At 45.9% G+C, this 26,959-nt stretch overlaps 1 protein-coding gene across 9 annotated transcripts in view; it reads left to right on the top strand.

Annotated features, from left to right (window-relative positions):
• Positions 1-26,959, top strand: part of NFASC (neurofascin) — a 248,089-nt gene that overhangs the window by 189,149 nt on the left and 31,981 nt on the right. For 5 of the 9 annotated variants that reach the window (XM_027871164.1, XM_027871166.1, XM_027871167.1 and 2 more), the window contains 8 exons: positions 859-900; positions 2,903-3,004; positions 4,712-4,909; positions 6,180-6,250; positions 9,658-9,880; positions 15,248-15,370; positions 16,749-16,922; positions 19,364-19,378. In XM_027871164.1, coding sequence (XP_027726965.1) covers positions 859-900; positions 2,903-3,004; positions 4,712-4,909; positions 6,180-6,250; positions 9,658-9,880; positions 15,248-15,370; positions 16,749-16,922; positions 19,364-19,378 — 948 coding nt within the window. Of the gene's footprint in view, positions 1-858; positions 901-2,902; positions 3,005-4,711; positions 4,910-6,179; positions 6,251-9,657; positions 9,881-11,358; positions 11,475-13,383; positions 13,589-15,247; positions 15,371-16,748; positions 16,923-19,363; positions 19,379-26,959 lie in introns of all 9 variants that reach the window. The other 4 variants (XM_027871168.1, XM_027871169.1, XM_027871171.1 and 1 more) reach the window with 2 other exon arrangements.

Raw genomic sequence — 26,959 nt, 5'->3', positions numbered from 1 at the left:
ACCAGCTTCAGAGGGCCATGCCCATGTTCACTAAGGTCCAATTAAATATGAGAACTGTTTGATCTAGCAACAAGGAAACCAATACTTTCAGAACACTTAAGGGATACTGCAAAACCCAATATTGATCCCTTTAGCTAAATAACTAGCTTCCCCAGGAACTCAGCTAAGTGATGCCTGTCTGGTACAGAGAAGGTGGGGAGGATTTTCTTGCTTTGTTTTGTTATGTTTTGTTTTGTTTCCCATCTCTTACAGCTAACCGTATATAACTAAGCTGATTAACTATTAAACAGCCTTTAATTAAAGAAAGAATAAATTCTGGGTTTGTCCATTTACCTTGCCCTCCCATTTCTACCCTGTTTCCAATCAGAACTTCCTAAAGCCCCATAGAGCCAATCTCTGCCCATCCTTCCCACATCTACCCTAATCCAACTATGCTGATGGGGTACATTTTCCTGGAAGGGAAATTGCCCTGGAAAGGAAGTCACCAACTGCATTGTCTTCCAAGTTTTCTTCATGGATAGCTCCTGATATTGGTCTTTCTGCCAACTCAGCCTGGGTCCTTCGGTCACATCCTAATGGAGGTGACTAAAAGCGAGATAGTGGTAGGGCCCTCAGCCTCACTATCGTCATCGGTAAAATGGAGTTAATGATCATCCCTGCCAAGCTCCCTGGGTTTTTGTGCAAGTAGGCTTTTAAGACTGTCATTAGCCCTCCCTGCAGGGATGATGAGGGCCCTGAGGCCTTCAACATGAGAACAGCTCTGCCCAATCAGGAAGAGACAAGATCCGGTGGCCTGTTCGTCTCCCTCCAGAACTTAAACAATGCCACTAACCTGGTTAACCTGTCTTACCTTTGCAGCTCAGGCTGTTCCGACTAACCGTATGGCTCCCCTGCCCAAAGGTAACTGGGAGTGACCTCAGTAGACTCCTCACTGTAGATCTCCCTAAGAGATGGGGAGAATGGGTTTGGTGGGAGGAAGGAGAGTGGGAGGATGGGAGATGGGGTGGAGGGAATTTGGTCTCTCCTAATTTCAGGGCAGCAACTTCTCATCACCCCTTTTTAGGCCTCTGCTTCTGTCTTTCTGTGCATATTATCACCTGTCTTCTCCAGGTTCCCCTTGAATCTCACCCTTAGTCTTAAGCACTCCATAAGCTTTGGATCACTTTTAGAAGCAATCCTTTATCCCATCTTCAAAGCCCTGGGCTCCAAAGGGCTTTCCCCACCCTTGGCCATATCACTTAGGTGAATCTATGTCCTCTCCACCCCAATTTCTCACTCAGGGTCATTCTATTATACAAGCATTAATGAAAAGTCACTGTGTGCAGAGTATTGTGCTAGGCAATGAAGGAGATACAAGGCTGAAACAAGTGATCCCTGCCTTCTTAGACCTTATATTCTAATGGGGATGATATTATACGTATATTGTGTGTATACATATATATATAATTTATATATGTAATATGTATGATATATAGATGTATAAGTATTAAATCATGTATAATATATGCTATATATTATATATACACACATTTTATATACATAGATGTATATATACATAGATGTATACACATATATAGTTAACTGAAGTAGGCATTGGAGACAAGGCAGAGAGTAGGGGAGACCCCTGGGAACCCTTTCTTGCTTCACTTTAGCTTCTTCACTCCTTGCAGCACTACCTTACCTACCCTCCCACCCCCAAATCACAATGTACTCTGTTGCACAGAAGTCAGGGGAAAGAGGGAAACTTATTGAAAAGGAGAAAGGTTCAAAACCTGACTCTAGCACTTACTAGTAGTATGTGCAGGAAATCCATTAATCTCTCTGAGACTTAGTCCATCTATAAAATGCAGGAAGAGGACCATAATACCAATCAAACAAGGTAACATTCTCTCCCCCAAGGTCCCAAAATGCTCAGCAAAGCTTAAAGCTATATAAACATCACCTATTGTTATTAACAGTTAGATTGCTCTAACCAGAGTCTACGATTAACACCTGCTGCTGCTGAAGCAGGAGTTACATGGTCTGATTCCTTTAGACCTTGCAGAGCAGAAAACACACTAGAACCTCAGGAGATGCAGCACCCTCCTGCACCTCCTAAAATGAAAGTATCCCCAGTGTAGGCTTCAACCAATGGGTCATACTAATGGTGTCCTCTGCTGAGCAGCCTCAGAACTCCCTTGAGTGACTTTCTGTCTCCTTCTTCCCTCTCTGGACCCATCCTCCGAGTGACTTACCAATCTCTGAATCTCTTGCCAGGTGCTCACTTTACTGGCTCTCTTGTACTGTCCTAATTCTGCAGGGGGTGCTATTGCAATCAGACAGAAAGAGTGACTTTTTTCCCCTGAGGAAAATTATATTAGATCCCAGCACCACCACCCATACTCCTCCCCTTCCCTCATCCGTTCCCACAGTCCAGTTTTATCATCAGGGACTATGTGAAAAGGGTTAGTTGCAGCAGCTCTTAAGACCTTACCAGATGTGGAGTCTCTAAAAACATCCACTGGGGGTGGGGAGAGAGAGCTTCTCATTGTCTCCCTCTTCACAAGGCTCCTACCATTCGCATCTGGCCCCAAAGTAACACTATCCTCCCTCTTTGCCTACAACCTTGGTTTTGGTGGTTGGAGGATTACCCCATCCCCTTTTCATTCCATAGCTTTAGTTCCTAATGGAGAGGGTCTGGGAAGAACCAGGAGTCTTTACCAAGTACATGATTCCTCCATTGACCCAGGAGAACAAACCTAGTAGCAATTTTAGCTTGGGGATGGTTACCTAGAGCCAGTGATGCACCGTTCTGCATGCGAAAGTATCTGGGACTGGGGACAGACTAAGGAAGAGGGTGGGGTTGGGGAATCATCCCACTAATTCTGAGAAACGTGGGTATATTTTCTCTCTCTGCTGGCAGAGCGACCAGATCCTCCTCGAGATCTGGAGCTGACTGACCTGGAGGAGAGGAGTGTGAGACTGACCTGGATCCCTGGGGATGACAACAATAGCCCCATCACAGGTCAGTGCACAGAAGGGCACTAGCCGCTTGGGTGTTGGGCTTCCAATACCAGTCCAGCCTCTCCCTTGCTTCATGAACCCAGGAAAATCACAGTACCTCTGTAGGTCTGTTTCCCCAGTAGTGCATTGAGAGCAATTGTTTTCCATTTCTATCTGTAAGGAATAGCTGCCACACCTATGTGGAGCCCTTGAGTTATTCAGAAATGACAGATGAAAGCATTTATTATGAATGAAGTTTTTTTAGGATCCATCACATCTTTTCCTTATTCAGTTCCTTACTCAGACCTCTTCCAAACCATAAGAGTCTTCCAGCAAAATCCAGCAAACAGGATATTCCGCCCCAGGTCTGCCGGTAACAGAACATTCCAGGGGTTCTGTGACTCTGAGGCAGTTCAGTGGCAGAACTGAATGGACTGGTCCACCTCCTAGAGCAGCAGTTCTCAAAGTGTGGTCTGTGGACCCCTGGGCGTCCCCAGTAGCCTTTCAGGGAGTCTGCAGGACAACATTTTTTTTTCATAATAATACAAAGGTTTTTTTTATTTCTAGTAAGGTAAATATCAATAGATATAACCCACATAAACAAAAACTCTTTGGCGTCCTCAATAATTTTTAAGTGTCAAGGGGTACTGACACCAGAAATTTTGAAAACCAGTGGCATATGCTGGAAAACTCTTGTGATTTGAGAGATGTCTAAGTAAGTAATCTTGAGATATGGAACTAGAAGCCATGCCATATGAGGAACAGCTGAAGCAAAGAAGGCTATTTAATTAGAGAAGAGAAGACTGAGGCACATAATTACTGTCAATGTTTTGAAAAGATGTCAAGTTGAAGAGGATCACTAGGTGGCACAGTAGAGTCAGGAAGACTCATCTTTCTGAGTTCAAATCCAGCCTGAGATACTTGCTAGCTGTGTGACCCTGGGCAAGTCACTTAACCCTGTTTGCCTCAGTTTCTTCATCTGTAAAATGAGCTGGAGAAGGAAATGGTAAACTACTTCAGTATCTTTGTCAAGGAAACCCCAAATTGGGGTTATGTCAGTTACAAGAAAAGCCCAAATGGGGTCAGTCAGTTGCAATTGAACAACTACAAAAACATGTGGAAGAGAGGTTAGAATTGTTTTTCTTGGCCCCAAAGGATGGAACTAGGAACAATGTATGGAGGTTGCAGAGAGGCGTATTTTTATTTGATATAAGGAAAACTCCCTAATGATTAGCACTATCTAGAATCAGAATGGGCCACTTCCATCACTAGAGGTTTTTAAGTGAGTTTGGGTAGCCAGAATCTCAGAGTGGGAAGGATCCTCGGGAGTTATCTAGTCTGACGGATAAGTGAACAGGAGTACCTTCATTAACATGCCAAGTGGGCACGCCAACTCTCTTTAATGCTCTCCATTGATAAAGAACCCAGTACCTACCTGGAGCTGATCAGTCCACCTTTGGACAGCTCCCTTGATGGGGCTATTGTAAGAAGAATTCCCATTCAGGTCTGGGTTGGATGAGGTGAACTCAAAGGCTCCTTCCCACTCTTAGATACTAATCACTCTGTGATTAACATAACCGAGCCTCAGTCTCTCCCTCTCTATCTTGGGAACAGCCCTTCCTGCCCACTCTTGTTCCCTTGGGGATGTGATAAGTGGGTGGAAGAGGAGAGAGTCCTTGGAGAGGAGGAGCTCTGGTTCAGCCCCCCTGCTCCACTGTTCCCCACTCAGAGTACATTGTCCAGTTTGAAGAGGACCAGTTCCAGCCCGGTGTCTGGCACAGCCATTCCAAACACCCAGGCAGCGTCAATTCAGCAGTTCTCCAGTTGTCCCCCTATGTCAACTACCAGTTCCGGGTCATTGCCGTCAATGATGTTGGAAGCAGTCATCCTAGCCAACCATCTGAGCGCTACAGGACCAGTGGTGCACGTGAGTGCTTGGAGTTCACCTTCCCTGTCCCAGCCCAACAGAACCCTAATAGCTGAGGGGGCACAGTGCAAAGGTCAGATTTTTGCAGGGCAGCAGTGTGCACAGTTAATTATCTGCATGAATGTAAAATGGTGCAGATAATTCACAAGGTATATTTGATTATAAACTGGCTGGGTCTGAGTGGAGACCAGTCATTCCTTTCCTCTACCTCACCTAGCTCCAGGCTTGTGGCCATCCTCAGCACCTGGCATATTACAGGGCATTCTATATCCCTGCCTTTGGGCAGACAATGATCAGATCAAGACATTCTGTTGGGGATGGGGGAGGAAGGGAGGAGAAAGATTCATCATGTTAAGTGGGAGTGGAAGTGGGGCCCACTGTGGGATGGAAAGAGCACTGAATTTAGAATTCCCTGAACCCAACATGCCAACTACTTATTAGCTCTGTGACTTTGAGCAAATGGTGACTAGGCCTCTGTAAATGAGAGGATTGAGCTAGCCCAGGGTTGGGGAACCTGCAGCCTTAAGGCCACATGTGGCCTTCTAAATTCTTAAGTGCGGCCTTTTGACTGAATCCAAATTTTACAATCAAATTTAAACTTGGATTCAGTCAAAAGGCCACACTTAAAGATTAGAAGACCTCTAAATCCTATTATCAGATGATTGGTGGTACTATACATAAGTTATTTAAATTATTTCGGATAACAATCAATCAACATTTATTGAGCACCTACTGTGTGCCAGGCATTATACCAAGCACCATGTCTTCTAAATACTTTGCTTCCTTGAATTTGAATTTCCTGAATTCAAACCACCTTCAGTGGGAGTGAAGGAGGAAATATCTCAAGAACATCACAGGTGTCAGGGAGAAGCCAGCCTGCACTTAAACATTTCCAATAGAGAAAGCAGAAGGGTGGATAACCCTAAGTGGACATTGGAGAGTTGACTGTACAGTGAATAGAGCATACCCCACAGTGTGCACACCTGCGGTCTTTAAAGTGAAGGACTGCAAAAGAAAAAGATGGACAGTGATGACCCAGCCCCTGTCTAGAGCCAGTTCTAGTTAGGGAAACAAAACACGTGCATGGGTTCAGATGTTGCTTTGTAAATGAACCCATGCACAGGAAGGCAGGGCATCTGTGAGGAAGAAAAACAGAAATAATCATTTATGAGAACAATCTAGGGAACTTGCCTGGAAGAAGTGAGTTTTGACTTGGATGACAGTGAGAGAGGTATTCATTAGATATAAAATGTGTCCACTTGGGTTGCAGCCCCAGAGTCCAACCCAGGTGATGTGAAGGGAGCGGGGTCCAGAAAGAACAACATGGAAATCACATGGACGGTAAGATTCTCTTTTCATTGCACCCCTTCCCATATTCTTCCCCTTCTGGTGATGCTTGCCCAGGCCCAATGTAGTCCAGACCATAAGCCCCTCTCCAGAGACCATTAGCTTCTCTCCATATAGGGCATCTTACAAAGTGAGCAAGAGAAGAAGCAGAGAGTGAGATTTCAGAGAGGAAACACAGTTAACAGTAAGGGAAAGGAAAAAGGGACAAAGGACTTTGCACCGTCTGGTTATTATTGGCCAAGAAGAACTCCACCAAGTAAGATACAAGGGAATCGTCTTCTACTGGACCAGGAGGGATTCAGGTTAGACATTAAGAACGACGTCCTGAATTTGGTTGGAATATGACACTGGGCATATTTCCCCAGCACGCCTGGAGTATTTTTTCTGGAAAAATTTTGGGAACAAAATAGAAGCAATTCTTTGGGATGGTTTCAAAAGAGTCCTGCCCAGAGGCAGGAAGTAACCTAGATAACCTTATAAGTTTCCTTCCAAGTCTGGTATCACAAAATCCCATCCTCTTGTGTTTGGTATCACTTTCAACATTCGGTTCCCATGGGTCATGTGTAGGATAAGGGGCTCTCAAAAAATACATATTCAAGAGGCCTGTAGCCTACTCTCTAAGGTCCCAAAAAGGATAATTTGTCCTCTGAATCTTTATTGTCAGCCTTACCCCAAGAGGCAAGGCCCAGACTTTGGAATACAGAATAAAGAATGAGTCCTTGTTTTCCAGGAGCTGATAACTTTTGCAGGGAAATAAAACAGGCACACACACACACACACACACACACACACACACACACACACAGCATTTATTAAGCACTTACTACATGCCAGGCACTGGGCTAAGCACTAAGAAAACAAGCAAACAAGACCATCTGTGCTCTCAAGAAGCTTACATTCTAATGAAGAAGGACAATATGTAAAGGAAATCAGGAAAAGTGGAAGGAAGTGGATGTGTGTGCTGAGATACAGTATAGATATGTGGTGGGGAGGCCTGATTCCCAACAAAACAAAATGGAAGATCACCTCTTAGAGCCAGGGGACCCAGGACCAGAGTTCAAGGTTGTGTGTAGGGAAAGTGGGATATGGGGGAATGAGGATAATGGCTAGAGTATAGGAAGCAGGTCAAGGGGATGGCCAGGAAGACACAACAGAAACCAAGAGAAATGTGTCCTTATCAGTTATCTGTGCTAATGGAGGGCAATCATAGGGCAGGGAGATGGTGCAGTGGGTAGAGCTCCAGGCCTGAAGTCAGGAAGACCTGAGTTCAAATTCAGCTTCAGACACTCAGTAGCTGTGTGACGACCTACCTGGACAAGTCACTTCACTCTGTTTGCTTCAATTTCCTCATCTGTAAAATGAACTGGAGAGGAAAATGACAAATGAGTCTATTATCTTTGCCAAGAAAACCCCAAATGCAGTTATGAAGTGTGGGATATGACTGAAACAGCTGAACCACAACAAAATAGCATGGTTAAATCAAAACAGCAGATAATCCAGAGTCTTCTATTCTTTGGTCTTTGAGTGCATGTTTTGCTTTTGGGAGTAGCAGGTGTGCTTTCTTTATCATAGTCCTAATAACATCTTAGATGTAGGCATAGTAAAAAGCAGTGCAGCATGGTAAAATCTTAGTGCTGGATTTAGAGGCAGGAAAATCAGTTTTGAAGACTGTCTCCAACATTTGTACTAGCTATTTCTCCATGAGCAAGTCATATAACCTCTTTGAGCCTCAGTTTCCTCATCTGTAAAATAAGGATCACCTTGATACTCCGAGCCTCACAGGACTGATGAGACAGGCCTTTTAGTGCTACACAGTTGTGTTACTATTATTAAAAGATGACATCTAGATAGGACCGCATGGAGAGGCAAGCCTCCAAGTCAAGAAGACCCGATTCATGTCCCTCTTCTAACACTCAACTCCGAGTCAACTCGCTGAACCTCTCAGTGCCCCCAAGCAACTCTCTAAGACTGTGAGATGCTGATCTACATGGATAAAGGGTGTTTCTTCATCAGAGACTCTCTATAAACCAATGAAACCCCTGGTCCAGATCCTTCCCAGATGGCTACAAAGCATTTTACCCACATCATCTCATTGGACGCTTGAGACACGCCCGAGAGGCAGTTAGCTCAAATCTTATTCTCATTTTGCAGAAGAGGAGACTGTTTCTCAGAGAGGTTAAGTGACTTATCTCCCATCACACAGCCAGTAAATGAAAGTCAGGCCTGGAACCCTGATCATCTGCTCCAAATCTACAGTTCATTGTGCTCCCCGATGTTGTTGTTCAGTTGTTTCATTCATGTTCGACTCTAAGTGACCCCATTTGGGGTTTTCTTGGCAAAGATTCTGGAGTGGTTTGCTATTTCCTTCTCCAGCCCCATTTTATAGATGAGGAAACTGAGGCAAATAGGGTTAAGTGACTTGCCCAGGATCACACAGCTAGTATCTGAGACCAGATTCGAACCCAGGAAGATGAGTCTTCCTGACTCTAGGCCTGGCACTCTATCCACTGCCCCACCTAGCCGCCCATATTGCTTGTTAAAGTCAGATTTGCTTTGACTCCTGTTAAAAACATGTTTACATTTCTTAAGCACAAACAGAAAGCATCCTTGGTGGCAAAGGAAGGCTGGACTTATATTAAAATTTTGCCACAGATAAGCCACTAGTGGATAATTAGGTCTTGGTTCTACATATAACAGCTAACAGTAACTAATACTCATATAGTGCTGACTATGTGCCAGGTACTATGCTAAGTTCTTTATGATTATTATCTCATTTAATCCTCACAACAACCCTTTGAGGTAAGTGTTGTTATCATCCTCATTTTACAGATGAGGAAACAGGCAAACAGAGGCTAAGTGACTTGCCCAGAATCACATAACTAATAGGTATCTAAGGCTGAATTTGAACTCAAGTCTTCCTGACTCCAGACCCACTGCACCACCTAACTGCCCCTACATAGGAATAGGGCTTCAAGCTGGGCTTTCATGGATTAGAGAATGTCCAAATCAAGAAACTCCCGTTGCCAATGGGGATCCGTACCTTGTCTGCAAATTAGATTATTAGATACTTGTCTAGGGCACTGAGAAGTTAAGTGACTTTCCCAGGGTCCCACCTCCCTAGAGAGGTCAGAGGCAGGATCTGAACCCAGGTCTTCCTGACCCCAAGCCAGTTTTCTAACCACTACATGATCTTATCTCTCATGTTGAGATGAATGCTAGCTAAGGTCCATGTTGTATTCTCAGCTTTCACTGAGGGAAGGGGCCTCTGGCTCCTGCCTTACTTTATAAGTCAGGGGCTTGGGGAGGGAAGAGAATTGGCCACAGGCAGAAGGACAGAGAGTAGTTGTGTGACCAGATTCCTCCCTATCCCTTTCTGTCTGGTCTGTTTCTTTCTTGCTCAGCCCATGAACGCCACATCTGCATTCGGACCCAACCTCCGCTATATTGTAAAATGGCGGCGGCGGGAAGGAAGGGAGAGCTGGAACAATGCCACGGTGTGGGCCTCCCGATATACCGTGGTGCAGACCCCTGTCTACGTGCCTTATGAGATCCGAGTGCAGGCGGAGAATGATTTTGGGAAGGGACCCGAGCCAGACACCGTCATTGGCTACTCTGGGGAAGATTGTGAGTACTCTCTTCTCTCTCCTTCTGTCAAGTGCCCTACCAAGTGCTTAGTATTACCAAGTATTTAGTACCATAGCGCTTCCATCAAGTGCTGTTTCTACCAAAGGCCCTCACACCTTGCCTGCTGGTCCCCACGGGAAAGCCATGGGTTATAGGAGACGCCCTCAGAGCACTAGCCATAGAGACCCAAATGAAGGTAACAAAAGAGAGTGGTGGCCAGTCTTGCTTCTAGCCATGGGTCCTGGTACCTATATGTACCCCACTATCACTTCAAGCCATGAGCCTTCAACATAAAAGGAGAGATGAGGGCAGAGGCATTTGAGAGCTAATGCCAAGCTAGGGTCCACACAGGTCTTACTGATGATCTGCAGGGAAAACAGTAGGAACTGAGCACTCATGTGTTTGCCTATGTGCCCCTGAACTCTCCGCCCCAAGATGACTTGTTGGTCTCTTAATGAATTGACCCCAGTGTTTGAGGTGGTGAATCACTAAGGTCTCTAGAATGTCGTCTGGCATCCAGAAGAGCTTTGACCAACACCACCCTATCACAGGAGGGTGAAGTCAGCTGGGGTGATTCATCTCTCTTTGGTTGGGACTAGGTCTGGTCTGGGAGGGGGTACTATTGGGATGAGAGCAGCTGTGTCCATGCTGACAAAATGGAATGGAGGAGAGGCCTGCGCTTCATGGAAATGCTTGACTCAGGATTGAGCTTTCAGTGGCTGTCTAGGGACATAAATAGAGGATACCAATAGGATATAGGTCCATTCTGCTCTTCCCTGCTTTCTTGGCAAACAGTTTCCAGGTAGAAAGACATAGATCCACGTCCCTGTTGCCCACCAGGACCTCTGTTCATGCTTGTTTCTACTCCTTTGGTAGAGTAGAAGGGGAGATGAGGCAGAGATAGCCATCTGGAGCACAGTGGGAGTAGCTCAACCTGCTTACCAGGAGGATGGAGACCCTCCAAGGCCATTGTCTCCAGCCGAGGGGATGGGAGTTATGGGTTCCTTTCCAGGATAGTCACTGAAGATCAGTCCACTAGCTCGGGCCACAATGAGATGTTTGAAGGCTATAGACAATAGGGGAAAGGTAAGAAGAAAATCCCCATCCAGTAGGAGGAAGCTCTTCTCTTAGAAAGCTTTCACACACACACACACGCACACACACACATGCACACACACACACACACACGCGCGCGCGCACACACACACACACACACACACACACACACATACACCCTGAAGTTCACTACATCTAGGCACCAGGGATGGGTACTGGAGAAGAAGCCTGGAAAAAGAAGAGATACTCCCTGCCCTTGGTGACCTCCTAGTTTGATTGGGGTCACATGCTCTCTGCTATCCGGACTCTCTTCCAAAGTTTCCTGGGGCTTGTGGGGAGTAGCTGTGGAAAGGATCTCAGGGGGCCACACTGGGACTCCACCTGCATAACCAAGGCCTCATCTGTCTTCCCCCACATTTCAGATCCCAGGGCTGCGCCCACTGATGTAAAAGTTCGGGTCCTGAACAGCACAGCCATCGGCCTTCAGTGGAACCGGGTCTACCCGGACACGGTCCAGGGTCAGCTTAGAGAGTATCGAGTGAGCAAGCCAGCCTCCTGGCCGTGCCTAACTGCCCAGCCGACTAACCAGGGGCTGGGGGCAGCAGGTGGCTGGTACACTAATTCTGGATGGGGTGGGCAGGTTTGTCAACCCGGCTGGGAGAGCTAATCTTAGAAAACGTGGGTACCTGGAATTCTTTTTTCAAAGAACTATCCAGGTCATCACCAGTCTCCTTTAAGGCTTCTGATGAGGGATGCATTTGCCCAGCAGAGGGCCACAAATGATGGAGAGTAGGTCTGGACTGGCATAGCAGAGGTCATCACATATCACACACAAGATATGTGTGAGCCCGCATATGGATGTGAAGGTGATGCTATGCCTCTTCTGATGTACTCCTCACCCTATCTCTTTAGTTGCTGCTGGACTACCCTCCCTCACCTCTGTCCCTCCCCCCAAGTAAATGTTTTTAAATCCTAAACTAACTGAAAATGCAGCTAAGAGGTCTCCGACTCCTTGGTATGGTCACAGCCAACTCTCAATTATCCAGGGACTGACTGGCTGGAGTGTGTGTTATGCAGGTCCAAGACTTCTCTTGCAACATCTCTGCTCATTAGCCATTGCTTCTGAAGGATGGGGAAGAAAGGGGAAGAGGGAGAGACTCTCAAATTAGTCAATCCCAAGGTTCCTCTTGTGTAGGTCAAGTAAAAGTAGGGGTGGGCATGGGGTGGAGGAGGTTTATAACTAAAACAGTGGAGGCCATCTTTGGCTTCTTACTGCCTGATTGGTGACCAGTGATCATTCAGAGTTGGCTGTTGGGCAGGTCAGGGAAGGAATGAAGGGGTACCCATTCCTGGGAAACGAAGGAGGTAAGTAGGGGAAGGAAAGACCAGGAGATAAATTCTTAACTCAAAGCTTGTTTGCTCATATACTCACACAACCCACTTCCATGGGAGATTTTCTGCCCAGAGCTTAGAGGGTACTAAATGCACCCTAACTCTGGCCTCTTTCCCACCTAAGCCTGAACTTGCTCCCTAATGAGCCTTGGCATTCCAAAAAACACTGGCAAGGTGGGAAGGAGGGCAGGCAAGGAATGGGGACAGGGAGTGGGGATCACCACCTTCATTTAACCATTTGCAACAAATCCGTGAATTTTCACTTTCCCCTGTTACAATATTGCTGGTACAGGATCCAAGAGTTGGAAGGAACCTTAGGAGGTCATTCAATTAAATCTCATGCCTGATATATCTGCAATGCCCCCAATAAAGGCAAATTCGGCCTCGGTTTGATGACCTTTCTGAGGTCATCCTGTCCAGCCCCCTGTCTCTAGACAGAATATTATCTTACCTATCCCAGATAGGTGGTTGTTCAGCCTATTCCTAAAGATCACCCAAGGGTTTGGATAAAAAACCATTTGGTGTCAAGGGATTAGACTAGCATCTTCCTAAATTCAGATTTTCAGTGTTACCTAAAATTCTTCACATGTTTCTTGTCTAAAACCTACTAATCTAGTCTGAGGTGGTGTGGTCTTTGAGCACAAAGCAGAGTTCTTTCTGCCCTGGACTCCTGGATTTTATTTGTGACTTTATAAGCTGACTCACTGAGCAAAGCTTAATAGAGCCTTGTAAATAAGTCCCCAGGGTGAACCATCGCAGACACGCATTTAGCCATTCTGCCGACCCATCACCCCCTGGGAGGTGACACGGATCAGAAAATGAATGAGACCAACAAGCTATTTCACTTATCTGCCATAAATTGGTCCTCACCTCAGCCTTTTCAAGGCTGCACCACCAACCTCAACTTGGGGTGCTGAGGCCATGCTGAAGTCCGATGCTCCTCTGGGATTTGGAGAAAATTACGAGCCAAAGAAAGGCCAGTCACCACCAACCACTAACAACTAACCAGGTGCCTGGGCTGGCAGGCCTCTCACTGGTCTGCCTTTGTCCCCAAGGCATATTTCTGGAGGGAGAGCAGCTTGTTGAAGGGCCTGTGGGTGTCTCAAAAGAGACAATTTGCCAGTTTCTCCAGCGACCGAACCCGGGGTGTAGTGTCAAGCCTGTTTCCCTACAGCAACTACAAACTGGAGATGGTTGTGGTCAATGGGAGAGGTGATGGGCCTCGCAGTGAAGTCAAGGAATTCACCACCCCTGAAGGAGGTAGGTCTTCATGGCAATACCCATCGGGCAACATCAGGGCTGCCACCCTGACCAACCCTGGTCAAGTTGGTATTGCTTCCATGTCAGCTGGCACAGGATGATGCAAGTCGATATCCACATGACCTTGGGGGAACCCTGGACCCTCTGGATTCTCCTTGACTGGCTTCATAGTCTGAGTGACCTCCAGCAGAAAAGTCATAGAGAGGAAAGCTGTTCGGGACTGGATGGGATGATTCCAGATCTGATGTTACAGACTGACTCCCAAGGGGACCACCTAGATCCCTGACTGGCTCCCAAGCTCTCCATGACTAGAGACAAACAGCTCATTCAGCCCCGAGTCCCTGAGGGACCCCAATTCAAAAAAGATGCAACAGCTTTGTCAGTATCATAAGAACACAATCTTCTGACCTGTCTCTCATCACCAGAAAGCCTTTAATTTGTGTTCCCCCGCACAGGGACCGTATAGCAAGATACAACATATTAGAGCTGGAAAGAATCTTAGGAGTCACTTGTCCAGTGCCCTCATTTTGTAGATTAAGAAACCAATGCCCAGAGAGGGTAAGCTGATTTGTCCAGCATCAGTCACATAGCAAACTCTTGTTAGAACGAGAATGAAAACATTGCTGATGTTTATGTTAACACTGTGCTTACAAGGCAATATTTATGTTATTTCATTGATCTTCAGAAGCATCTTTCTGAGGAAGATAGTGTCTACCATATCTCCATTTTATGGGTGGGTGATGAACCTAAAGCACAAGGAAATAATTTGGTAACAAGTGGTAGAGCTGGAATTTAAACCCAGATCCCTTGACATTATATCATATTATATTATTATATTATATCATATCACATCATATAATATTATATTATAGTATATCCTATCATATCATGCTATGCTCCAGACTGAACCTATTAGCTAATGGAACCAGCTTTATTTAGGAGGCTAGAATTCACCTGGGAGCATGATCATAGTCATTCATTTCTCACCTCTTTTTTTTTTCCTATTGTTTTCTTTCCATTATCTCCACTTTCCTGATTTTTCCCTCCTTTCTCTTTTCTTTTTCCCTTTTTTTCCCTCTTCTCCTCTCTTCCTTTTCTCCTTCCTTTCTTTCTCCCATCTTGGGTATGTCTGTCTTCAATCCCTTTCTCCTCTCAGTCTCGAGAGAAGCCTACCATCAGCTTCTTTCCTCCCAGTAACCTCATCCCATGTTTCTGTCCAGTGACAGAACCCCACCCTGTAAATCCACACAAAATTGCTAAAATATTAGCTTTCCTCAAAGGAGCAGCCCTGCTCAACTTCAAAAGAATCCTCTGGTAAGGGTTAGAGCTTAGCATTCTGCTAGGGGCATGGTGGGCACTCAGTCCTCATTTAATTGATTGCAAGTTGGTTACTGATTCTTAAGCATCTCTGAGCTCAGTGGCAAAGATCTGAAGTCATATGTTTCCCAGACCACCACTCCCAAGCCTGGAGCAGTGGACTCCAACTCATGGTCCTCTAGTTTTTAATTCTTCCTGTGTACAGTATATTCATCCAACATATATTGATCTAGTAGCTGAGCAAATTTGGTTACCTTCATGCTTGTGTTTTGTTTTTCCTGTCTTTCCCTTTGCCCTCCTGCCCCTCCACTCCTCTCCCTTGCTCTCTCCTCCTTCCCCAAGTACCCAGTGCCCCCAGACGTTTCCGAGTCCGGCAGCCCAACCTGGAGACAATCAACTTGGAATGGGATCACCCAGAACACCCCAATGGGATCCTGACAGGATACAATCTTAGATACCTTGCCTGTATGTATGGTTCATCCTCCCCATACTTTTTCCTTATCTGGGAAAGACAAACTCCATTCTAACCACTCAGCCAGGGAACCAAACTAAACCCCTTGTACTAAGCAACCTCTTTGTGATAGATTTTCTTCTTTGATTTAAAAGAAAGATACTCACTTCCTGCCCTTACAGGACTCAAAGTCTGATGGAAGAAACAGTCCTTGCCCACAAGAAACTCCCAGTCTAGAAATAGTGCTTGACCTGGGACACATTCCCAGGCTGATGGGATGAGAGACATAGGAACATACATTAGATCCAGGCAAAAGGACCCAGGCTTCCAAGACCCAGGGACTTTCAAAGAACATACAAACAAATGGAGGGGGGTGAAGGAGAGAGGAGAGAAAGGGAGGACAGGGAGAGAGAGGGAGGGAGAGAGAGAGGAGGAGGAGGAGAGAAAGACAGAGGGGGAGGAGGAGAAAGAGAAGGGAGGGAAGGAGGATGGGGATGGAGGGAAAAAGACAAGAGAGAAGGGGAAGGGAGGGAGAGAAAAAGAGAGGAGAGAAAGACAGAGGGGTGAGAAAGGAGGAGGAGAGGGAAGGAGGATGGGGACAGAGAGAGAGAGATCATAGCAGAGCGAACTGAACTGAACCCAGGTGCTAAGGAAATGTGGAATGAGGAGTCAGAGGTTAGCCTCTCTCCACCTCAATAGCAGTTACCTCACTTCCTCCCTGAGGTTTATCCCTGGGGTCCCAAAGCATCAGAGGAGTGTTCATTATTTTTGAAGGTCTGCAGAGATTCTAAGAACTAAAAATAGGTGGTACAATAGCTCTTCAGGAGGCTTAAAGTGTTCGTTACTTTGTTGTTGAGCATTACAGTTATCTAACAGTGGACTTTTTTGTACTGTTCAGAATGGGACTTGAAGCCTGACCCCTGCATCCTTTGAAGTATGTTGAATGGACCCTTTAAGAAAGAAGCCAGTAATCATTGAAATCAAGCCCAGTGACTTTGCACTAGGTTTTGTTTTGGTTTGTTTGGGTTTTTTTTTAAGAAAAAGATATATTCAGAGCTTAGATGTGTCTTCTACAATGCTTAAATGCACAGAGAGACTTTAAGATTACAAACTGAGCCTTTCAGACTTGGTCTAAATAGCAGTGATTTACTTAATTTGTCATTGAGCTAGGGATGATGGTAGCAGGGTGAAAATAGGAACTGCATGGCTTCATAATCCTGAAAGAGAACTCAAGATATCATTCTATTTGAGCCCCTGCATTCAAACCCAATTGCCTCTAAGCTGGCCAGTCCCTCTAGTCTCCATGGTCACTTGGCAGATTCCACAGCTTCCTTTTCCAGAGTTAAAGGACCCTTAAAGTAAGAAAGACTCTTCTTTGTTTTCTCTCTCCAGTTAATGGAACCAAGACAGGGAAGGCTGTGGTTGAGACCTTCTCTCCCAATCAGACTAAGTTCTCAATACAGAGAGCTGACCCTATATCCCGATACCGCTTCTCACTCAGTGCCAGGACCCAAGTGGGTCCCGGGGAAGTGGTCACGGAGGAGTCACCAGCTCCACCAAATGAAGGTAGGTATGGTGAGCCAACTTGTATTTGAATGAGCATATGGTGGGGACGGTGCAGTTCGAACCAGAAACTAATGGTCCTGATTTAATCAGTTGTCCAAAGATACGCATCAAAGCATCTTTTTCTCCTACGTCCCACATGTAGCATCTCTGCTACATCCTTGGCTTCTTCCAAACTGGAGAGCTTATATATGCTCAGCCTGTTAGAAAGAGCTCCACACTGGGCCTGAGTTGGGCTACCTAGACTCTGGAATGACTCTGGTCCTGACTTGAGTCTTTAGAAGAGTCATTTAATGACTGTTTTCTCTCATAGGGATATCAGGAGGATGAAATGCATTGATATATAAGGGAAGATGCTTTGGAAGTAAATGTATTACAGGAATGCTATGGGTAATATGTGTACTCAATCACCTAAGAATGTAACAATAGTGATAATAATATTCATGAGGACCCTGGGGCTCAGAGATTTCTTCATAGAGGCCAATGCCTGGCCAGGATCAACTCTGGCCTTGTTCTGGCAGTCCTTGGAATGGAATGGACAAGAAGCAGGGATGGGCTCAGATTGAAGGTCTAGGCTGCAGGTCTCCTTTTGTAGATATTCTTCAGGAAGAAATGGATGTAGGCAGCCCTGCAACCCTAAGAGAGAGTGGTTAGTCCACAAGCATTTATTAAATGCAAACTATGTCTCAGGTAGTGTGCTAAGCCCTGGGGAGACAAAGAAAGGCAAGGGCTCACATCCTAATGAGCAAAGAAAGCATAGGAGGAAGTGGGCTGGGGGGATGGGCATCCCCAAGCTAGCTTCCCTTAGAGCCCAAATCATTTAGTAGCTCAAGGTACTAGCGTTGGTTTCATTGCCCTGCAGGATGAGCTTGGCTGAACACCACCTGGGGCCCCAAGAACCAAGCTGTGTCTTCAGGGAAAATTCACTAGAGGCAGCTGTTGCTTAGCTCTCCACATAGCACTTCAGCCTCAGAGTCGCCACTCTCCCTGGTGAAAGGGGCTTATCCAGGGGAGAAATAGGGGAGATGGGAGGCTCTTGAAGCCACGGAATTGTCAAATCCAGTCTATAGAGGAGAATCCTCTGCACTTCCAGAGACCAGTATCCCAGGTCTGCCACAGAAGCTCCAGGAAGCTTCCAGCCTCCCTGATCACTGTCCTAGGACTTAACCAGACCCCACAGATCTGGCTTAAGGGACTCCTTGGAACCCACCTTCATCCCCACCCCAAAAGAGCTTTTTGGCTCCTACTGACCTGGCCCCATATGTCTGCATCTTTCCCTCTTTATCTTTGCCTAACAGTGCAATTCTGGGGCAGTGGCAGGGGATGAGGTAGACAGAGGACACAGCTGACTTGGAAACAGGTTGTTGATGGAACACTCTCTCTGGTCTTGTAAACTAGAGAGAGTGATCAACAGAAGGCTTGGTCACTCCACCCCTGAGCATTGGCAGGCACATTTCCTGGGGGGAGGTGGAGACTGCATGCAGCCTTGATTGCCCACATCAGAGAAGGACCCAGGAGAGAAACACTTCTCCTCCTCCTGCCCTCCAGATTAGATGCAGAAAAGCAGATAAAACCCCATTGTCAAAACCCAGTGACTAGCAAAAAAAAAGTTCAGCAGCCCTAGGGGACAAGAGGACAAAGCAAGACCTTCTCTCAGGCTTGGGTTTTTGCCATGAATCCTGAGTTGTAACTTAGGGCCCTCAATCTAATGGGTTTAAGGAAAAACCCAGTGGCAGAAGACAAGCAAAGGAGCTCCAGAGCCACTTTTAGCATTTCTATTCTACCCAGCGATGAGCTGAGAGTGGCCTAAGCTAGCTGTACTCCCTTCCCTGCCAAAAAAACTCAATTTATTCCATTTAGTGTAGTAAGAACCATTCCTAAAGCGAGTTTCTCCATCTCTCTAATATCATGGAGTTTTTCCAGCCCACTGAATCATAGTCAAACCACCTTGACCAGGTCAACACTCTTATAGGCAACAGGAACAAGAAGTGGGATAGGCTTCTTGATCCATCCTTGTAACTTTCTGACCTCAAAGATCTGCATGCAGCTGAGAGGGGAAAAGGAATCCGACATGAGCCAGGACTGGGGGAGCAATGGAACAGACCAATACCCCACTTCAGCTCCTCCAAAGATGACTATCTAATTCATGAAATGGCACCAGAACCCAGGAGGAAAGAAATCTGTACAAATATGTCTGAGCTGGGGCAACCTCCAACCTGACTGGGGGGGACCTGGAAGTATTTGCCAAGTATTAGCTGGTATTGGATGTGGATGTGGCCTATGGGTGAAATGGAAAGGGGGCCACAGACCAGTGTCCTCCCTCAGTCCCACCATGCAGACCTTCTCCATGTGCTTGTCCTGTGATTTCACCTGTACCTCTGTTTTCTCTTCCTTCCCTTGCCTTTCTCTCTCCTCCCCCCCCAACTTGGGTGCTGTTTCTGAAGCTACTCCAACCCCAGGTATCGTACCAGCCAAGGAGGTAACCAGCATGGCATGGGGTGGTGCAGGAGGAGCCCAGGCTGAACGGGGGTGGGGGAGGCCAGGGAGGACCTAGTGCCAAAACATGGATCACAATTGACCTTTTCAGTGGCTGGAGGCAAAGCCCAGAGGAAAGAGCCTTGCCCAGGGAAGCATTCAAAGGCACCTAACACAATCTCTCTACTTAAGCCAGGAATCAGAGAGGACAGCTTTGAAGGGGACAGACCTCTTCCCCCAAACCCTAGACCTTAGGGCTGCTGCTGGTCTGCTTTATACCTTGACAGTTACTGACCCTGAATTGTGGAAGCCTCGCTGAGGGCCTAATATCTTGTCCAAGAAGGCAGTCTCAGAGTGTGGAGGAGAATTGCTCTCCAGGCTCTGGTCACAAAGGGTGTTAGGGACTAGGCCACCCGAGGCTCCTTCTACCCTGGTCTTGTTTCCAGCCACTGAAAGGGGGAAATGGGGTAAGAGTGGTATGCATGCTGACCATGCATGCTGCATGGGTGACCAGTGCTGGTTTTGCTACTCGCTGTGGGGCTGGCTCATTGAGGCCCCCGTGAATGCAGTCTTGAAAAGGGCCTTCCCTCCCTGACTTGCTATCTTAGTGGGAGCTCCAGTCCTATGGGCCCCTGAGTGATAAGTGCTCTCTGCCTCCCCAGGAAGCCAACCTTCTCTAAGGGTTGAGGAAGCCTCCAATCTAGACAGCTGAAAGGCAGATTTTGAATGGGAGAGAGCAGAAATTGGGGGTGGGAGTGGGGTCTGCTCAAAGTGATAGCTAGGGTGGCCAAATCCCAATCTGTCCCTACAAATTCTCATCTCTGGGATTTGAGTGAGCCCTCCACTGGATCCAACCTAGAAAAACAAGGCAAATGTCTCCTGAGATCTCTCCCTTGCTTTGGCCTGAATTCCCATCTGAGTCTCAGTTTTACTATCTAAGAAATGGGAATAGGTCTGCATCCGGAAATGGCTCCAGAGCTGGCAATGTAGGGGAACTGGGAGAAGGGCTCAACGGAGTCCAGTTGGGGTATACACGCATAGGAGATAACCCTGAAAGAGCAGATTGGGCAGCCAAGAGGAGAGTTTCCTTAAGAACATACTTTACCTCACTCAGAGAGAAAAGTTAGATCTTTTACCACTGGGTTATTTGCCCTCTTTCTCCTTTTCCCCACTCTCATTTGGGTTGATTCTCTTTGCTTTTGCATCTCCCTGCTTCCTTCTGTTTGTATTCTAGCCTTGTTCTTTGTCAGCTAGAGATTCATCCCCTCCTGGGGTGGTCCTCCCTGCTCTTCCTTCTACTAATCACCTAGGACCAGCCAGGCTCTGTGCACACAGGGACTTAGGCAGGAAGTTCCTAGGCTTAGGCAACTGGGAATAAAGAGACCAGGGTTGAAGCCCACGATCGGTACCTCCCCTACAGCAACTTAACACACCACCCCCGCCATTTCCCAAAGAGCGTGAGTCAATGTCTGTGTAGGGCCCTTGGCCACCATTTGGTGCTAGGACCAGTATAGGGAGACGCCCAGGGAAGGGGAAGCAGAGGGAACCAAAGTGGGGGCGGGGGGGGACAATGGCGGGAGCACTGAACCTGAAGTCATAATGTGTGAGTTTGTGTTTTAGCTGCAATTACTTTCTTGCTATGTGATTTTAGACGAGTCACTTGCTCTACCTCAGTATTGTCATCTGCAAAATGACTGGGTTGGACTAGATAGTCTCCAGGGATCCCCTTCAGCTTTAACATTTTATGAATTTGTAGACCAGAGGGAAGTCATGCTTGATGTATCTCAGTTTCAATTCGGCTTGATCCATCCACAAGCCCACTGTGCTCCAAGCATTGTGCTAGGTTCTGAAAATATAAAGTCAGAAATAAAACAGTCCTTGCCCTCCAGGAGCTTACATTCTATTGGGGGATGTAACTTGTGCACGTCAAGTAAGTTCAAACTATGTGGGAAATAAATACAAAGTGATTTGGGAGGGCAGGAGCCTCTTGTGGGATGACGAAAAGGCTCATGTAAGAGGTGGTACTTGAGCTGAGCTTCAAAGGAAGCTGGGAATTACTAGGCAGGTGAATTAAGAAGGAGGACTTTCCAAGGATGGGCAATAGACTGTTCAAAGGTGCAGAGACAGGAAAGAGCCTCCTGTACGACCAGTCAAAAGAAGACTTTTGGGGGAAACATAATGTGTGTGATGGGGAAGGACATGTTAAAAAAAAACCCTGGAAAAATAGCTGAAGAAAGACTCCAAAGGACTTTAAATGCCAATGAGAGGAGGTTGTCTTTTATCCTAGAGAGGGTAGAGAGTCGCTGGAACTTTTTGAGCAGGGGAATAACATGTTCAGACCTGTATTTTAGTAATATTAATTTGGCAGCTGTGTGGACTGGTGAGAAGACACTGAAAGCAAGGAGACCAATTAGGAAGCTATTTCAGTAGTCCGGATGGGATGTGATGAGAACTGAAGTAGAAATGGTGACCATGTGGGTGGGGAGAAGGGGATGGAAGGGATGGGTGGAAGAGATGTCATGGAGGTGGAATCAACAGGACTTGGTAACTGATTGGCTGGAAGGGAGGCGAGGTGAGAGAAAGTAAAGAGTTGAGTTATGAGGTGGAGGGTATAAACCTGGATGACTGGAAGAATGACTGTGTCCTCAATAGAAGCAGGGAAATTAGGGAGAGAGGTGGATTTGGGGAGAAAGACATGTTGAGTTTGAGCTGCCTATGATACATGTATATAATATATATATATATATATAGTCAATAAACAGTGGGCAATGTGGGAGCTCAGAAGAGAAATTAGGTCTAGCTATGTAGATCTGGGATTCATCTACGTAGAGAATGGGGATCAACGAGACTCTGAAAGAGAGAAGGCCCAGGACGGTGCATTGTGGTACACTCACAGGTTGGGGTGGGGAGGAGGGAAGGGGAGACGGGTACAATGAACCAATGGACTGAGATTCATTCCAACTTTGAAATTCTCTGATTCTGTAAGTAGAGGAAGGAAGGAAGGAAGGAAGGAAAGAAGGAAGGAAGTAAACCAGCATTTAATAAATGCCTACTATGTTCCAGGCACTGTACTAAGCAATTTACAAATATTATCTCATTTTATCCTCATGACAATCATGGGAAGTAAGGTGCTACCATTATCCCTATTTTATAGGTGAGGAAATTGAGGCAAACAGAGGTGAAGTAACTTGCCCAGGGTTACACAGCTAGTAACTACCTGAGGCTGGATTTGAACTTAAGTTTTCCTGATTCCAGGTTCAGTTCTCTAATCACTGTGCCATCTAGCTGCCTCTAGGGTAGAGTTGACCAAAAGTGGAACAAGCTGCCTCTGGTGGTCGAGCCACTCGCTGCTAATTTTCAAGAGGAGGCTGAATGACCGCTTGTCAAGGATGGTATAAAAGGGATTGTTGTTCAGTTACAGACTGATCTGGATACACTTTGAGCTCCCTCCCCATTCTGAGATTCTATGTGAGTCTATATCTGAACCCTCTGTCCCTTTCATGTTTTGTTATCTCCAGGCTATGGGCTCTTAAACACTTTGTGTCAGGAACTCCTTTTCAGTGTGAAGAAGCTTATGATCTCCTTTTGAGAATAATTCTTTTAAGCATGCAAAATAAAATATATGGGATTATAAGGGAAGACAACTATATTTAAATATAGTTATCAATGTTTTAACATGTAATTGGGGGAAATAAAATATATTAAATTTTAAATAAATATAATTGTCAAAATATTAAACAAATAAATTCATAGACTCCAGGTTAAGAATGCCTATTCTAGCCCCTTTCTTGGGGAAATTGCTTTCCCAAATTGGCCCCATTGGGATAATGATGACTTCTGATAAACATCTCATGAAAATCAGATCCACAGCTGCTAACTATAGTGGTCCTGGCCATGTTCCCACTGAGTTTTTGAAGGATCCTCTCCCAGAATCACACAATGGATGACAGCCAGTATCTAGACAGGTTATACCATTGGACTTAATCTAATTAGATGAAACTTGGTAAGGATAAATGTAAAATCTCATACTTAGGTACAAAAAAAAATCAACTTCACAAGTATAGTGAATCAAAGGGTATGGGGCATGGGTGTAGATAGCAGCAGCTCTAAAAAAAAAAAAAAGATCTGGTAGTTTCAGTGGGCTGCAAGCCCAACTTGAGTCAGCAGTGAGATATGGAATCCAGAAATGGTAAGATGATCTTGGACTCCATTAAGAAGGGCGTGGTTTCTGGGAACTGAGATAGGATAGCCCTGTTGTACTGTGCCCTCATCAGACCTCATGGAGAATGTTGTGTTCAGTTCTGGGTGCCATGGTTTAAGAAGGACATTAATAAGCTGAAGTGTGCTCAGAGGAGATCAACCAGGATGGGGAAGGGCCTTGAGACTATGTCATAGGAGGAACAATCAAAAAAACTGAGTATGTTCAGCCTAAAGAGAAGACGACTGAGTTGGGGGACAAGATAGCTGAATTCAAGTATTTGAAGGGTTGTCATATAGAGGAAAGATTAGATTTGTTCTATTTGGCTCCAGAGGGCAGAACTGAGACTAATGGGTAGAAGTTACAAGGAGATTCATATAGGTTTGATGTCTGTTGGTCTTAAATAATCATTTTTTTAAGCATCAGGAAAAACATACTAACACAGATATCTAAAGGTGTAATGGTCTGCTTTGAGAGGCAATGGGCTTCTCCTCCTGGGAAGTCTTCAAGCAGACCTTTGTCAGCTATGTCTAGTGAGGTTTCCAATCATGCAAGAGCTGGACAAATTCAACAGACATAAAGCTAAGCAGAGGTGTCAGACTCATAGCCTACAGGGCTAGCTGACTCATATTAAACTATCATTGGGAAATATTTAACAAAATAAATAAAAATACCATACAACCTAGATAAATATGGGCTGGCAAGGAACTCAGTTTGACACCACTGGACAGGATGACCACTGAAGTTCCTTCCAACTCTGAAATCGTTTTTTCTGCTTGTGTATGGGTTAGACTTAAGCACCTCCACTCACCCACCCACCCCCAGCCTCAGGATGCAAGGGTCACAGATGTATTTGAGACCTACTCTTTGTGTGGCAGGATTCTATTAGGAATTGTCAAACTTGGAGACCTGACCCTCTGCTTTCCCAAAGTCCCCAGTCATTTCATCTTTTTTCAAATGTGTAGGCTGAGTTTGATGACCTCTGAGTCATTAAATTCCATTGTTCTGTGACATCCAACCTGGGGACAGATGGTTGTAAAAGCTTGTCATCCCAGAAATCATTAAAAAATGTAAGGTTTTGACGCAGTTTTATTTGGAGGTCAAAATGACCACTCAAATATCCCACCAACCCCCCAGCTGGTGATAAAATGGTCACAGAAGTACCTGAGACCCACTACTAATGAGGAATTACCAAACTTGAAGCAGAACTAACCTGGCTTTCCAGCATTTCCCAGTTGTATTTTTTTTTTCAAAGATGAAGGGAGGTGGTGCAGTATGAATCCTTGACATTGCTACTCTGATATAATATATGTAAAGTGCTTTATAATTTGGGACCTTGGCGAAGGGTAGCTATTCATTCAGTCCTTAAAAAAACAGCAAGAGAGTGGGGTTTGAAATATTTATATATATATACATATATATATATGTATATAAATATATATGTATATGTATGGATGTATTTTAAGACTTTCCCATTGACTGAGGGTTATTTGGGACAAAGGAGAGTGTAATGCCACAGCTTTGAGCCTCAGGAAGAATCTATGCAATCTGAAATCACTGGCTGACCTCCCAGTATGCCTTTTGTGGTCTACACCCTCAGGGCCCAATAAACACTTCTGGTCTTCCAAATTGGGGCCGTGCCTTCCAGGCCCCAGGAACCTCCTCTCTTTTTTCTATGAGAGTGTTGTAGTTGGGTGACCTGGGCAAATGAAAGAGACCCTTGTTTAGAGTATGGCTAAGAAAAGAAGGCTCAAGATCCCTAAATTCTTGCCAAGAGGGAAAAGTCCCTGGTAGGCCCCCTACCCCAGCTGGGAGGCTTGCCTGGTATTTTCTTCTCTGTAGGACAGTGTGATGGTATCAGTCTGGGGTAGGGTGAGGCAATCCACATACTCTTCTCTTTCTGATCCTTTGGAGTCATTTGGACCTCCAGGAAGATGAGAGTCACCCAGCCTCTGTTGATGTCTTCAGGTGGCATTCCTGGTCCCCTATTGGCATAAATGATAAAGAGTGGACCAGAGACCACAAGAGGTGAATATTATAATATTCCCAGGCCCTCAGCTGAATGCAGTATCTAGAAAAGCACTAAGCTCCTCCACAGCCTAGTGCTGCTCTCCAGTCCTCATTGTAGGGTAGGCAGGGCTGGGAGAAGGGAGTGTACATGACTCCTAACATGACATGACTCCTGAGTGAATTCCATTCCTTCAGAATGAAGGGAGGGTCCATGGGGAGGTAGTCACTGACCACCACGATTTCCAGCCACAGATACTTCCCATCCACTCACAGCAGGAACTGAATCATTCCTATAGGGGTGACAGGGCCTCAAAATGCCCCCAGAGCTGTTTACCACAGTGATCTTGGCCAGTTTCCGCTGAGTTTTTAAAGGATCCTCTCACAGAATCACACAGTGGATGACAGCCAGGATGTTGACAGGGAAGAGCATTGGAATGGGTCTAATCAGATGAAATTCAATAGGTATAAATGTAAAGTCTTAGACCAGTACAAAAAAAAATCAGCTTCACAAGTATGAGATTGGGGGTGGAGAGGAGAGAGCGGGGCGCCAGGGTATGGATAAACAGCAGCAGTTGTTCTGAAACAGGTCTTGGAGTTTTAGTAGATTGCAAGCTCAGCCTGAGTCAGCAGAGGAATGTGGAAGCCAAGAAGGGTAATGTGATCTTGGACTGCCTTGGATCAGGAAGAATAGCTGGGAGAGGTCAAAAATCATAAAGTAGAGTTTATATCAGCAGGCAAGTCCTTCAGAAGCCAGAGAATTCTGAACTTAGCCCATTTCTTAGCCCAGTTTTGGAGGCTGTTTTTGTCCAAAGGAGACATGTCAGAGCGTGATTTGGGGGACAGGAGGAAGTAAAATTGTCTGAGGGACTGTGCCCTGGGAGTGGCAGACTGTCTATGTGCCCCAGGGGCCACCTAACCAAGGATCCCTCTACCTTCCTAGCCGCCCCCGGGACTGGCTGAGTGGGCTAGGGTGGGGATGTGGCCCTTGCTTGGGTTTGGTCTTGGGTTTCCCTGGCTGCTCTCCCCTCTGATTTCTCACATTCCCCTGGGTCTAAGAGATTCCGTGCATCTTCTATCTCCTTCTCCCTGCCCCCCGTCTTTGCTGGGTGCATGCTGGGTGCTTTGAGCCATGCAGACCATCCAGAAGAAAATGAAACACACTCTTGGGCTTCATTTTCGTCGTTCCACATGATTGTGTTCTCAGCCATCATGGTTCATCCAACACACCCTCTGTTTCCCTTGGGGATCTTAGCTCCTGAAGCCACATCTTCTCCCCTGGGGCCTCCTGCCTCTTAGGGCAGGGTTGTGGGAGTGTGTCCAATCTGGAGACTACCAAACCAACCAGACCCGGCTGTTT

Source organism: Vombatus ursinus, unplaced genomic scaffold (genome assembly GCF_900497805.2).
Source record: "Vombatus ursinus unplaced genomic scaffold, bare-nosed wombat genome assembly UNPS02014798.1, whole genome shotgun sequence".
NCBI classification, from domain to species: Eukaryota; Metazoa; Chordata; class Mammalia; order Diprotodontia; family Vombatidae; genus Vombatus; species Vombatus ursinus.
The sequence above is the reverse complement of the archived record's forward strand: the minus strand, read 5'-3'. Positions and strand labels throughout refer to the sequence as shown.